We start from the raw sequence: 14,257 nt of genomic DNA on the forward strand, positions 1-14,257 counted from the left end.
AGCAACAATAGACCCTCCACGTCTGTCATGTCATTTATCCAGGGCACACCCCATTCCACACATCAGCTTACCTCCTGCTGGGAATGTGGTCCAAGAGGCACATTGAAAAAGCTCTGACCATTTTGAAGGATGCTCTCACTGGGAGTCAGACACTAGGCATAGAGCCCTCCTTAGCTAAGAACACTGGCAATGCCTCATCTCACCGAACATGTGTGTTACTGGAGAACATCATTTTCCATGGACACCATACAGAGTCCAGCCACCCTACCCTGTCACAGGTGTGTGCCAACCTGTGCTTCAGTACCCATGCATGACACAGGACTGATGTGTGTTCAGCTATGTGGGCAATGTGTGGCATAGAGTCCTTCTGTAGGGAGCTGAATCATATGGAGATGTGTGTTTCCAACTTCAGCCACTCCCATCTCACATGCTATCTCTACCTGTCTTACCTGCGGTCACAGAACACACGAGACTATGGCTTATTAACCAGTACAAGTTTATTTTGCTTGTGATTGTGGAGACTGGGAAGCCCAAGAGTCTGGTGTGAGCCTGTGACAGGATCGGTGTGCTATCATCTGAGATGAAAACAGAAGGGCCAGGAACATGACCAGCCAAGGGTGTGCACAGCTCCCTCTTGTAGCCCGTCTCCATGCCGACTACACTGGTCCACTCAGAAGGGTGCAGCTTCGTGGCATCACCACTTTCTGTTAGGCTCACTTCCCTTATTATGAGACTCATATCCAACACAATACACTGAGGATCAAGTTTCCAACATGGCAAACACAACATACCTGGGACCTAGCACCGTCTTGTCCACATGAGGAAGGTCCCCACACCTTCTACTGCACCCATCCTGGACTGGCCCTCACACCTGTCTCCCTGCCACCTCTCTCATTTCTACCATGTGACACAAGAACGACTTTCTGAAGCACAAATCCAATTGTCTGACCTCAACCCACAACCCTTCAGGGGCGTCTCCATCCACAGGACGGAGGTTCTCCATGAGAACCATCATACTTGCCTACTAAAGCTACCGTGCCTTTGTGACATCCCAGAAGGGTGGGCTACTTGCCAGTTCTGCTGTGGAGCTCCCCCAGTGAGAGGTCTGTACCTTTGGCTACATATTCAAGGTGTTCCATCTTTCAGCTCAGCCTTATGTGCCTTATTTCCTAGAAGACAGATCCTCCACTTGCTGCTGAGACTTCGGCTTACCCCCCAGCCCACCCCCATGTCACCTCTGCAGGCTCTGCTCCTCCTCTGTAGATGGAGGCACAGAGCTCTGGCCTCATGGGATTGCCTGAAGATCTAGAAGCCCACAAGCTGCCCACACACTCAACATCAGCCCAGGAGATCCAGGTCACACATCTGCATCCAGGCATTTGAGGAAGTAGGAGGAATTTTCATTGTTTGTTCTTTAAAAATCAGTGCCAAATCATTCAAGTTCAATTTTGGATTCATTGTGCTATATATGCCCAGAAATAAAACTTAGTGAAAAGAAAAAAAGAGGGGGCGGATCCTGTAGCTTTCACTGTCAATTTGACACACCCAGAGCGAGGAGTCTCAGTCCTCAATCAAGGGACTGCCAAGATCAGACAAGCCTGTGGACGTGTAGATGAAGAATTGTCTTGTTAATCGATGTAGAAGGGCCCAGCCTACTGTGAGGGTATCATCCCCTGGGCAGGTGATCCTGGGCTGTATCATGAGTCTGTGGGTGAGCCAGCACTCAGTGTACCTTCATGGTTCTTGTTGTATATCCTTGGCTGTGCGTGAGTTCCCTTGTAAGAGCTAACACTACATAGAGTAGCAACCAAACCTGCCTTCGATTTGCTGCTCTGGTTCTTGTCCTGACTTCCCTCAGTGATGGACTATGACTTGGAAGTGTAAGCCAAACACAAACCCTTTCCTTCCCTAAATTGCTTTTGGTTAGAGTGTCTCATTACAGCAACAGGAAGCAAACTGGGACAGAGAAGAAGAGAAGCCGAACATGACGCTGTTCTTGGCACAGAGAAAGGATAGAGGAGGTGGTTGGAGAAGAGAGGGCCCTAGTGTTGAAGAACAGCTCCCCAGTGTTGAGAACGGCAGGAGAGAAGAGCACTGGGTAATTTATCAGGGCCAACCACGGGCATATCACAAAAGAAACACCTGCCACACAGAATTGTCCCAGAGCTAACCCAGCTGTGTGTGAGGTAGTGACCTCCTGTAACTGTAAAGATCCTAGGAGAAGGCATTTGAAATCCCTGCATGAGCTAGGAGAATAAATCATGTCAGGCATTTTTTACACAAACACAGAAAACCTCCCAAAGTTTATAAGATTCCCTTCAATGTAGAGTTTACAGAATGCAAATATTTGTGAAGATTGCGCTAGGACTTGAGCCTTCAGGATCTGTTATGACAAAAAGCACCTTTCTGCTAAGGATATAGCTTGGTGGTAGAGACCTTGCCTAGCGTGCCTGACACTCTGAGTTCAATCTCCAGCAACACGTATGCCTGCACATGTGTGCATACCAGCCTGGTCTGAGGATGGGGACTACATTCCTTGAGCAGCCATGTGCTTGCTCTATGTGGTTAGGTTCTGTATCAGATCCACTGAGTCTTCCTTGAAACTGACACCAGGTTGTTAATGAGTCAAGCCACTGGGAGTAAAGTCATATGCACATGTTCCCACTTGAACGTGAACAGTTCTGAAAATGGTGCTGTCCAGTGTGAAAGCCATCAAAGCCCCCTGGCAAAGCAGATCTGTCCTCTCCCTACTGCCAAGGTTTCACTCTAAAAGAGCCTCCATGGTGCAAACTAGCCCAGAGCTAAGCCCAGACAGGCCTTAAGGAAGGAGAATCCATGCAGGGGCAGCCAAAAGCTCACTCAGCTGCGAAGCATGGCTTACTGTGTGGACTCCATCCGTCCCCCCACACCGTAAGGAGTCCCTTAGGTGACTGGCAAATGAAGGAGTGATTCTCCCAGTCCTTTGTGTGCTTATGTGGAACATATGGACTTGAGAAACTAACCTAAGAGCTCACAGCTCCCATCCCAGGAAGAAGGGCACCTTAGGGAGTACATCTTGCTGGCAAAGGCAGAATGCTAGGGAGAGCACTCCTACCCAAGGAGGGAGTGCTAGGTTCCTGCAGCAGAGGGCTGAGGAAAGCCCATGGGACTGTGGGTCACACAACCACAGGCACCAAGGTCTTCCTTTCACCTGTTTGCTCTTGCTTTCTGATATGTGTATGTTATCCATCAGATAACGTTCATGTGGAGAGTCAGACGATGCTGTGACCCGTCTTCCTCAATTTTTCTCCACCATATTCTTTAAGATCGGGTCTCACACTGAACCTGTAGTTCATGGATTTGGTTAGGCTGGCTGGCCAGTGAGCTCTGGGGGTCTGCTTATCTCACCACCCAGTGTCCCCCGCCCAAGCTGGAGTTACAGATGTGTGCACCACACCCAGTCTTTTCAGGAGTTAGGGATACAGACTCAGATCCTCATGCTGTGTGGCAAGCATTTTATACACTGAGCCACCCCCCAGCCCCACTTGTGAGTGCTGAATCACATTCCCTGTCAAGTATCCCAGCTCCCACCCCACGGCGTGAACCACCAACCAGCAATGATTCACAGTCGCATTAGCTTAGAGCAAAACTTGTGATCTAGGCATCATATCCAGGGAAATGGGGTTCTCTCAGTCTAACCAGGAAATATGGTCAAATAGTCTAAAACCCAGAAACACTCCTGAAGCATTCAAAAAGCATCACCACCAGCTAGGTTGGCAGCCATGTTTCCTTATCTCTGAGGCCCTTAGCAGCAATGACTGCACAGACTTGCCCTTCAACACCACCCCACTGTCTGCTGCCGACCTAGTTCTCCTTGGTCCTCTGGGAAGGAGGACGTCCTCTGAGGCTTCTTTGTCTTGTCAGCACCAGATGCTTCATTTTTGCTCACAGCAGCAAACCAGGCTCTACTCAGCACCTGGGAGTGCTCAGAACTCGGAGACAGATGTTGTTAAAACACTCCGTAAACTTTGTCGCTGACCCACAGTTCAGTTGGGGATGGTTCTAGCGCACCACACCACTCCCACGAGCTTCCTTTCTGCAGGGTCTCTTCTACACCTCTACATGGGTCCCTCTCTATACCTGGCCCTTGCCTTGCACTGCCATGCCAACCTATACTGCTAACTGCCCTTTGAACCAGCCCCACCTAAGAATCATCACTGCGCCTTTTCTCTATCACACATATATTTGCACAACAAGGTCAGCATGGTTTCAACAGACGATTATAAGTATCACTTTGACACCAGAACTGGCCCATGAAATCCTCTAGTCACCTCCAGGAAACTGACTTCAGGTTCATCCCAACTTGAGCCTCAGCCCTATGACTTGAAATATTGCATGATATCTATGATACACGCCATGATGGGGCAGAAGTTGCTAAAGGCCTTTTAGGTAGCTTCCAGTTGGCATGCTCTGATCTCCTTCAGCCTGGGTCTCAATGTGGAAAGATACATGGGGTAGATGCACCTTCTCACAGCAGCAAGGCCTGTGGTATGAGCTGGATTTTGGGGTTTTGTACTATTGCACAACACTGACCAATACACTGCCCCACAGTGATGGTGCTGACAGCTACCCCATGTGGTGTTTACTCTGTGCAGAAACTATTAAAAACCTTGCATGGCTTTTCAGCTAGTGATCGGGGAGAGGGGACCCATGGTGGCTGGTATTACTAGTCTTATTTTATAGATGAACATAGAGAAAGATTGATGAATAGAGAGACTGTGTGGACTCTGAAGATTCAAGCCCAGAAAGCCTGACTTCAGAACCGTGACTGTTTTCTTCTAACACAGCATCCTTCAGTGCCTTCCTATGACCCATAGGGCTTCAGAATTGTACACTGTAACACCGAATCTCAACCACCTCACCTATTTCACAGTAAGAAAAGGAATTCAATATCTAAGAAGAGGAAGTGACTTGACCAGAATCAGACATCTCCTTGGAGTGTGTGTCATTTCTATTACCTCGGGCGCACTCCAACCTCCACAGCCCTGAAGCATCCTCAGTTGCCTGGGAATTTGGATCTCTCTCAAGTCCCTCACCTTCTGATTCTTCTGCGTAAAACTCTTCACCTTCTTTGGATGATGGTTCTCTCCTCCCAACACAGATCTCATCGGTGCTGTTCCATCCTTGTGTCCAGCAATCAAATTTTTGTTCATGCCTCTGTGAAACCCACGAAGCCTTCTGTGGCTTCTAGCCAGTACCACGGCCTGATCCTTGTCTTAGAATTCCCCTGGCATGCTCTGAGCCAACCTGTCCTTTAGCTACTATTAACTTGTTTCAGGTGTGTGCACTTTGTCACTTTGATGGCCAACCTGGTAAGGGATCCTGCACAGTCACTATTTGAACAGTACTAGTCGCTAAGGTAAAATTCAAATTTCTAGTTCCTCAGGGGGAATGAATAAGGAGCTGTGTCTGACCTGTTAGATACTTGCTATGTGCTAGGAACTCTTGGGAGTATTACACTAAATGTGTTCCATAAGCATTGGCTAAGTTCACTTTGTAATGAAGCAACTGTTACAAGGAATCATGCCTGAAATATCAGAACTGTTACAAGGAATTCATGCCTGAAATATCAGAACTGTTACAAGGAATTCATGCCTGAAATATCAGAACTGTTACAAGGAATTTATACCTGAAATATCAGAACTGTTACAAGGAATTCATGCCTGGAATCTCAGCACTTGGGAAGACTAAGAAAGAGCATTGATAATAAAGGTTAGCCTGAGCTACAGAGTGAGTTATAGGATAGCCTGGGCTACATGCAAAGTGAGATCCTGCCTCAAAAACATTTTTAAAAAATTAAAAGAACAAGTGTTCAAAACTGGTGGTGTCACTGTGCTGTGACACTGCCCTGTCACTTCTGTGACCCTTCTGAAAACCTCCTTAAGAATTTTTTTTGGTATGCCAAACTTTGTTGACTCCCCAAGGGAGGCCTTGCCCCTCTGAAGAGTGGATGGGAATGGGATAAGGAAAGATAGGGAAGCAGGATAAGGGGAGGGAGGGGAACTGGGACTAGTATGTAAAAAGAAAAAAAATTAAATAAAAGAAGACAAAAAAAAGAATTTGGTCGTAATATAAGTATTTTTTTCTTAGAATTTGGATCACTTCTTCCTGCCCATAAACTTTACATTATTGGGGTTTCTGCCTCTGTCGTGGATGGCAGAGGCTCATCAGCCCACAGTGGCCCTGGTGTGCTGTCCTCTGCTCTTCCTGGGTCCTTAGTGCTGGTATGTGGCTTCCAATTGATTTTCCAAATTGTGCAAGTATCCAAATCTTTGTGCAAAGACTCAGGGAATAAGTGAACAGCTACTCTAGATGAAGGTCCCCTTTGGGACAGACAGCCACATGCTTCACGGGCTGCTTTTTTGGGGCGGGGGGTTTTCTTTTCCCCCATATTAGAGTCACAACTCCAGCCTAATATGAGTTTCTTCCCTGCCTTCACTGTTTGATTAAACACACACACACACACACACACACACACACTTTCACACCACCATATATTCACATATACAAACACACACCACAAAATGCCCACCCACTCAATAACCAGAACAGTCCACTCACTCTGCCTGTTTGAATGTAAACTTGAACATGAATCTTTCCTCCTTAGCCCGATACAAGAACCTTGACCCGCCACTTCATACCTTCGAACCTCAGTTTCCACTTTGGGAAGCAATGATGATTGATAATATACGTAGGGTACCCCATTCTCATGGTTCTAAGATCCATGTGGAAGATAATAGGAGTCAGGTGGACTACAGCAAGGGCTGCAAGTCCTATTGTTAATAATAACCAGAAGCACCATAGCAAGCTCCCTGACTTCCTCCTGCACACAGCTGAGCAAGCACACACACACCCTGTGGCTTCTCTGGGAGCCCAGAGCTTTTGCAAGGCCAGGGAGCCCAGTGCCTTTGTTTGCTCAGAGCCACACCCAAGATACTGTACTTGCTAAACACAGTGGGCACCTGTAAATAGCTTTAGCTATGTTAACTCCCCCTCCCTATCTGTACTATTCATTACAGGAAAATCCACCCATGAGAGAGCTTCATCAATATTTTATCTAGCCCCTGGGGATGCAGACTAAGTGTGTGTTTCCCATCTTCCTTCTCCATCAGGCCAACCTGTCCATCATCTCACAAAGGATTGGGATGCTTAAAAGAAGAAACGACTCCAAATCATAGCCAATCAGAGTAAAGCATTTTTCTAGTTCCATCTTCATGTCTGTCCATAAGGTGCATGCCCTGTGTGCCCCTGTGCTCCTTGTTCTAGTACACACCTCCGGATTCCCCCACCGAAGCCTAGATCTCCATTTCTGTGGATCTCTCCCTATCAGAGAGATTAATAGGCCCATGGGGTGACCCAGCACCCTGCAAACGGGACCTGAGACTGCAGCTGTGCTCTCTGCTTGCTTCTGTGCCCTGAATCTCGAGCCTTCCTCCTCAGGCTGATTGAAGCACCTTTGACTTTTTTAAGGTTTGCTTTCAGTGTGCAGAAAAGTCACACGGCAGCAGAGGTGGGAACCCATAATGCTGGCTTTTCTCCTGGCTCCTCCAAGAGCCACCTCCTTTGGCCCCTGTCCTTTGCATACCTGCTGAAGTTGCCTGCAGACTCCTTACTCCCCTTCACTATACCCACCTTTTATGGCCATTTATGGATTGGATGTCAATTATTGCTAACTGTGGGAGCTAAGGCCATTTCCTTCCCACTGTCCCTATGTCTGGCAGAGACCAGGCACTTACTATAAACTACCCAGAGACTGCTGGGGGGGCAGGTGAGGGCTGTAGCATCTAGAAAGCCACGGTGGCATTTTAAAAGGGGACCTGATCCATGGTCTATGAACCATTAGCAAAAGGTCCCCATGTATAGGGAGGGTTCTTACCTTCACATCCAGCCTCTAAAGCTTGCTATTTCCTCTTAAAACCACAAATTTTTTGTGGTTGGGGCAGACAATGTGCTTCAAAGGAACAAGTGCCTTCTCATAGGCCTTTTTAAGTAACTGAGATACCCTTTCTGCACCTCTCCTCACCATACTCGCTGGAACCACTCCTGAGGTTAGCAGAACATCTCTGCGATTGTCCCACAGGCTAATCATCTACTTTGCATAAAGGATTAAAGCAGCAGACAGGCCAGCAGTACCCTTTAGTAAGTCAAGGGTGCCAACACACTAACAACTCTGCCGGGATGGCCAGGCTGCTCATGAGTCTTGTGGGGGTACCTGCTATGGATAGCAAAGCACTGGGGCTCAAAAAGCCACCATCACAGGACACATACCCACAGCCATTTGGTGTCAAGGCTGAGCCCTTCATCTCCACTACAGAAGGTCACAGCAGGATGGCCCTGCAGCTCAACAGACTGAAAGCCATAGGAATGACTCCAAAGGAGCCCTTTCCACAGACCTGCCTAGCAGCCATCTGTTGGACTTCAACCTGAGACACTGGCACCCTTAGATCTGCTAGGAGCACACAAGACAGAGGGACCCAAGCTATTGACTCATTAGTCCCTGCACCAGGCCCACCTTATCACCTGCCTTAGTTCCTCTGGCAGGGGCCCAAGATCAGCAGGCCTGCCCGCAGGAACCTGCTCAAATAATCCCAGGCTTTCTTCCCTCATTGTCTCCCAAATGGCCACCACATTCCCTCCAAGGACCTCTCCCATCTACAGGGCTTACAAAATGGATAGATATGGTTCTGCCTCCATCCCCTAGAGTCGCTTCTGTAGATAGGAATGCAACAGAGTTCTGCTGGTGAGAGCTGAAGCTGGGTTCAGGAGGGGTGAAAGCCAGACAGGGAACCAAGTCTCCTCCCACCCTCCTTCTCACCCATACTCACAGCCTATTTTCCAGCCTCCCCCTGCTTCACAGCAGCACTTCCCTGAAAGGACCTCCCTCGGACCATAAAACTAGAAGGGTGTCACATTTGACAGCTCCCTAGGAAAAGTCAGCACCCACCTCTAACCAGAAGCAGCCTTGCAGGGGCCCTGGAGCTGCCCCTGAGCCAGAACCCTGCATGAATCAAGCTGAAGTCTCCACCTTCAAGCCTCAAGATTACCCCTGGGAATGCCAGCTCTGGGAATCCCGCCTCCCAGCACCAGGATGCTCCAGCATTGCCACCCCAGGCTCTGGGCTGCCATCTCTGGGCAACCGTGTGCTGGTTCTAACACCAGGCAGGAACTCAGTGGAGGATGTAGCTTCTGACCTCATCACCCTTAGCTCCCAGCCTAGACAAAGCTTCTAAAGATCAGGGCTCCTTTGTTTCCGGCCACACCCAGGGACACAGCCCAGATGTTCAGCCTACACTACTACCCCATTTTCGGGCAGCTCAGCCTTTGCGGTTAACCCTTAAGAAGCCGCAGCTGCCGGTGTGGATCACTGGGTTATTTTTAGCTGCAGTGAGACATGGGAGAGGTGCCTCTCCATCATGGCGCAGCTCCAATTCCGGCCTTCCACCCATCAGTAAGCGAAGAGTGATGAACCGCATCTTTTTCCTTCCTCTGCAGGCAGCAAGGTGCAAGGGAGGGGTGCTGCAGGAACCAGGTGCACTAGGCCAGGCAAACTCCCTCCATCCTCGCGTGAGGCCGAGGGAGGGGGCTGGGACCCCGCGCCCCTCCCTCTTTTGTTCAGCTCCACGTCCTCCCGGCCACGCCATCCTCCCGGCACATCCCGCAGAGGGAGGGGGCTGCACTCCCGCGGGGAGAGGGACCGGAGACTCCAGCCCCGCCCTGCCATGCGGGGCTCCCCCTCATTGTCCCCTGAGGGGGAGGGGGCGGCCTCGGCGAGACGGGCCCCGCCCCACTCGCGGCGACGCAGGAAGCCTCCGGGGGCGCCCCTGCTGTCCCCCCACGGGTCTGGACCCTGATGGCGACCACCCCCAGGCCACAAAGCACCGCGGTAGGGCGGGGGCGCTTACCGTGATGTGCGGGATGCTCTTCTTCCCCTGATGAGACATGGCCCCCCTGGAGCCCTCCACCTAGCTTCTGGAGCTGCTGACTATCTGACGCCCTACCCGGCTCTCTCCCGGCGGCGCTACTCGTGGGAGCAGCGACAAAGGCCCAGAAGGGATGGAGGAAAGGACAGAAGCTTGGCGACCACCGCTGCCCACTCCCCGCTGCTCGGCCCGCCGCCGCTGCTCCGGCTGCCTGCACCTCCCGGCTTGGCAAGGAGGGCGGGAGGAGGAGGGAGAGGCAGGGCGAGAGGAGGGCGCTGAAGACAGACAGCTCCTCCCGGTGGCGGATTCGCCCCTCACGGCTCGAACCAGGAAGCGCTTCCCTTCCGATCTCCCCCACTCCGCCCCCGACCCCCTCCCAGCGCCCTCGCCTGAGCCCCGGCATTGCTCGCGCAACTAGGAGAATCTGCTTTTCAGTGTTTTTAAAAGCAAGGAATGGCCTTCGGGCGCACGGGCAAAGGCTTTGGGCAAAGCCACAGGTGTCTCTGAGTCTCTGCCGGTAACTTGTGCTTGGAAGGGAGTGTGGACCGGGAGCCAACACTCTCCCTAATTTCTGGAAGCATCCTTGGCCCTTTAGGGTCGCGCTTAAGGATCCCCCCCCCCGCTCCCCACCATTCTTTTCATGGTCACTGTTTCTCCATCCCCTGAATGGGCCTTTTCCATACCCAAACCCAAGCATTCTTTCACGCTGTACTCTTGAGTAGTCCACCTTAGTCAAGGTGTACTCATTTACTCATTTTTCCGGGCCCATCTCCAGGGTCTTCACCTCTGTCTTTACCCTCTCCATTTCCATTCCCGGTCAGAGGCATTGCAGCAAAAAGGACTAGGGCAGCCAGAATCCATGGGTCATAATGGGCTCTGACCCTTCAGCCGCTCTCTCCTCTCAGTGTCCTGTCATTGTGACCAGTAGCTTGACAGTGGGTGCTTGGAAAGCTAGAACTGACACCAAGGTCTCTACAGCTCTGGGGACAGGGAAAAAAGGCGGTTTTCCTGCCTCTCATTTGAGTATTTAAAGCCCAGAGGACCCATAGTCCCGATGTTGCTCTGGGAGAGGTGAGAAAGAAGGCAGGACAAAGCTTGCCAAACTTCCCCGAGAGAGGACAAAAGATGGAGAGGGAGCCCAAGCAAACCTTAAAGCATTGGGCAGCTGCCCCCAGGCAGGAGTAAGCCATTTCCCTGCCAATGAGCTCATTTCCTGCCTGCACAATTCCCTCCACTGACCCTGTGCATAGACACTCTCCTCCACTTCCGGGTTGCCACGGAAGGTGAGGCGTGAAAAAAACCTCTGGACCCTGCTGGGGTCTGGCATGCTGCACCACAGGAAGAAAGGCGGTTCCCTAGTCCACTGAAGGAGATCAGGTAGGGTTTCAGGCTCAGAAAGAACAAGCTTATATCTGGGAAACCACTAAGCCATGATTCCCCCTTTTTACAGATAAGAAAACTGAAGCTTGTAGAGGTAAAATTCCGCACATATACAGAGATAAAAATAGCATATATTAGCTGCCGCAGGGCAGTGTCTGGAAGCCAGATAGATGCGGGTTCCGTACTCATTAAGTCCCTGTTCTGTGGCTCCTAAATTCTCATTAATGACCGGAAGCTGCGGATGGCAGCGGCATCCTTCCAACTGACACCTGGATTCCCTTCCTCAACACTAAATAATAGGTTCCAGCACCCCGGCATTCCCTAGGGCCAGCCAGAGGGGTCTAGGCAGGCAAGCTACCGAGAGGGGCTGGGCCACGTGCAAGTCAGAGGGAGGAGCCATGTTCGCGACTAGCCAAACAGATTGCTGCTCCCAAGCAGACTTTGCCGGTACAAAGCGCTGCAGCCATCGGCCTCTGGCAACTGCAAACGTTGCGCCTGCGCTGTAGAAACCCCTCCTCCCTCCCAGAAAAGAGCCTTATGGGCGGGGGAGGGGCCCGGGCACCCTTTGCAGGAGAGTTGAGGCCAGCCCCGGATCCCCAACCCTCTGCAACCCAAGCCCTGCGGTCTCCAAAAAGTAAAGGGCCGCAAGCTCTTTCGCTCCACAGTCCCCACCAGCGAGTGCTTTGGGAGAACTCGGACTCAGTCTTTTGTCCAATCCCTAAGAAGCCTGGGAGAAAGAACACAGGGACCTGGGAGGGAAGAACACAGGAGCAGGCGAAGCAACCAGAAATACCAAGGCACAGCTGCCCCGCCGGCCATGGCAGAGCTGGGGACCAAGCTAGTGTGGATGACCCTGACCACCACCGTCAAGCCAAGGTCAGCTCCGAACCAGGCACAAAGAGCACTCGCCGCCTGGGTACTCCCCTTGAGGGAAGCTGAGCAGACTGCCACTCTCGGGTCACAGATGTAGACAGCTTAAAGAAGGTGAAACATCTCGGTTGGTTCCAGGCGGTGGCTGGGTTTCGGAACCCTGTAGCTCTGATGGAGCCAGAGATCCTGTTTCCCACGCGAGGTCCTACTACCAAGGAGGAGATAAAGGGATAAGGAAGCCGAGGCTCCAGCTAGTTCTTTGCTCTCACCCCTCAACCCCGATCTCCCACTCCTAGGTCCCAGATTCAGGACCACGGAGAGCTCCCAAGTAGGCGTAAAAAGCCGGAGGCAGGGATACCACCCTCAGACTAGTCCATTTTCTTCTCCAAATCGCTAATACAGATTACAGTCCTGTTCAAGATCTCCCTCCCTCTTGCTTCATTTTGTGCCTCTCATAGCGTTAATGGGAAGAGTTAAATAATTAAGAATGATAATAAAACTCAACAGCAAACATTTATTGATCTTTACCTGGAACTTAATTCTAGAAATGAGTTCACAGCTCGCCCCAGCCTGGGAACTTCTGGAGGGTGGGGCCAAACTGCCTAGCCAGACCAGCCAGCGCTCAAGGGAGAGCTCCTAGCGTTATTCCAACTTCTGTTTCCCAGGCACGTGGCTCTGACCTCACCCACACAGTCCAGGACTCTTCTGTCAGTCCAGCCGTGTTCCCTGGCAAATCGCAACTTAGGGAAGAAAACATATAAGGCCGAAGACCTGGCGTGCCTTTCCCTGATGTCCCTCCCCACTTTGAGAACTCGGGATTCAAATCCCAGATTTCCTCCCAGTTTGCACATCCAGGAGTGTCCCCGAATGATTTCTAACTGACCGCTACCCAAACCCTTGACTAAACCGTCCTACAGGGAGTGTCGGGATGCAGTCTTATGAGCAGAGTCATTTGGTGAACCTCTCCCAGAGCGTAAGCACTTCACAATCACTGAGGAGAGAATAGATGTTTGGAGGAAGACAGAGAATGCTCCCTAATCACAGAACCCCAGAAAGAGAAATGAGGCTTAAATTCATTTTTACAGGTCCCTTAGCGGCAGCTGCAGCAACTTACTTCCCCTCTCAGAACCTGGTTCTGGCGTTCTAGACCTGAGAGATTCCTCCAGAGTCCAGAGGCTATGCTGGCCAACCCTGGCCTAGCGTACAACCTCTCTGAACCTCTTGTAGAATAAAATGGGGGAGGGGCCGTTGCAGTCCCCCAGACCCTGGTGGCAGCGGGCCCTAGCACTCGCCCTCGAGCTGCCCAAGCCCTGGGTCTCCAAGGGCCCCGACCCCCAACGTCCGGCCCACGCGCCCCGAGGGTACCTGGCCATTGTCCCGACCGAGGGGCAGGTCGCGGGGCGCAGGGCATCGGATGCGCAGCGCCGGTGGTCTGTCATCACGGTCGCCTGGCGAGCTGACGGCAGAGCCAGAGGGTTCACTCACATCGCTGGCGGTGTCCTCGCTGCCGCCGGGGCACGGCAGGCCCACGGCGTCGGGCCGGCCAGCGCTGCGTGGCGTGCGCGCGGAGCCGCGGCGGCCCACGCTGTAGGCGTCGAAGTCGATGGTCTTGTTCTCGTAGGCGCCCTCCACAGCAGCGAACATGCCGCCGTATTTCTGGCGCGGGGTCTGCGCCGCGCTGCCCGGCCGTGCCAGGTACACCGGCAGGTCATCCTCCGTGTTCCACGCGCGCCGCCGTTCCGCCATCCCCGTCCCCGGCGGTGAGCCCTCGCCACCGCTGGCTCCGCGCTGCGCGCCTCGGTGCGGGCCCGCGGCGGCCCAAGCGCGACTGCGGTCGGGCAAGGAGGGAGGGAGGGAGAGAGGGCTGGGGCGTGGCCCACGAGGGGCGGGGTCTGGGCGGGACGGGGCGGGGCCTGCGGTGACCGGGGCTGCCACCACCGCCAGCTACAAAGGACCGCGGGGGCGGGGACAGCAGCCGGGGTGGAGAGGGTGGTGACGTTCTGGAGCCGCAGCACGGAGGGCGGGCGGCGGAGCCGCAGTGCCCTCCA

The 14,257-nt window shown here is 52.3% G+C and overlaps 1 protein-coding gene across 1 annotated transcript in view; it reads right to left on the reverse strand.

The window, feature by feature from the left end:
- Positions 1-13,955, reverse strand: part of Crmp1 (collapsin response mediator protein 1) — a 51,089-nt gene extending 37,134 nt beyond the window's left edge. Inside the window, exon 1 of the mRNA XM_050141088.1 lies at positions 13,575-13,955. Within this exon, the coding sequence (XP_049997045.1) occupies positions 13,575-13,955 (381 nt within the window). The remainder of the gene's footprint in view (positions 1-13,574) is intronic.
- Positions 13,956-14,257: the final 302 nt, after the last annotated feature.

This window comes from Alexandromys fortis, unplaced genomic scaffold, assembly GCF_014885135.2.
Source record: "Alexandromys fortis isolate MF-2015 unplaced genomic scaffold, M_Fortis_MF-2015_v1.1 scaffold_7, whole genome shotgun sequence".
Lineage (NCBI taxonomy): Eukaryota > Metazoa > Chordata > Mammalia > Rodentia > Cricetidae > Alexandromys > Alexandromys fortis.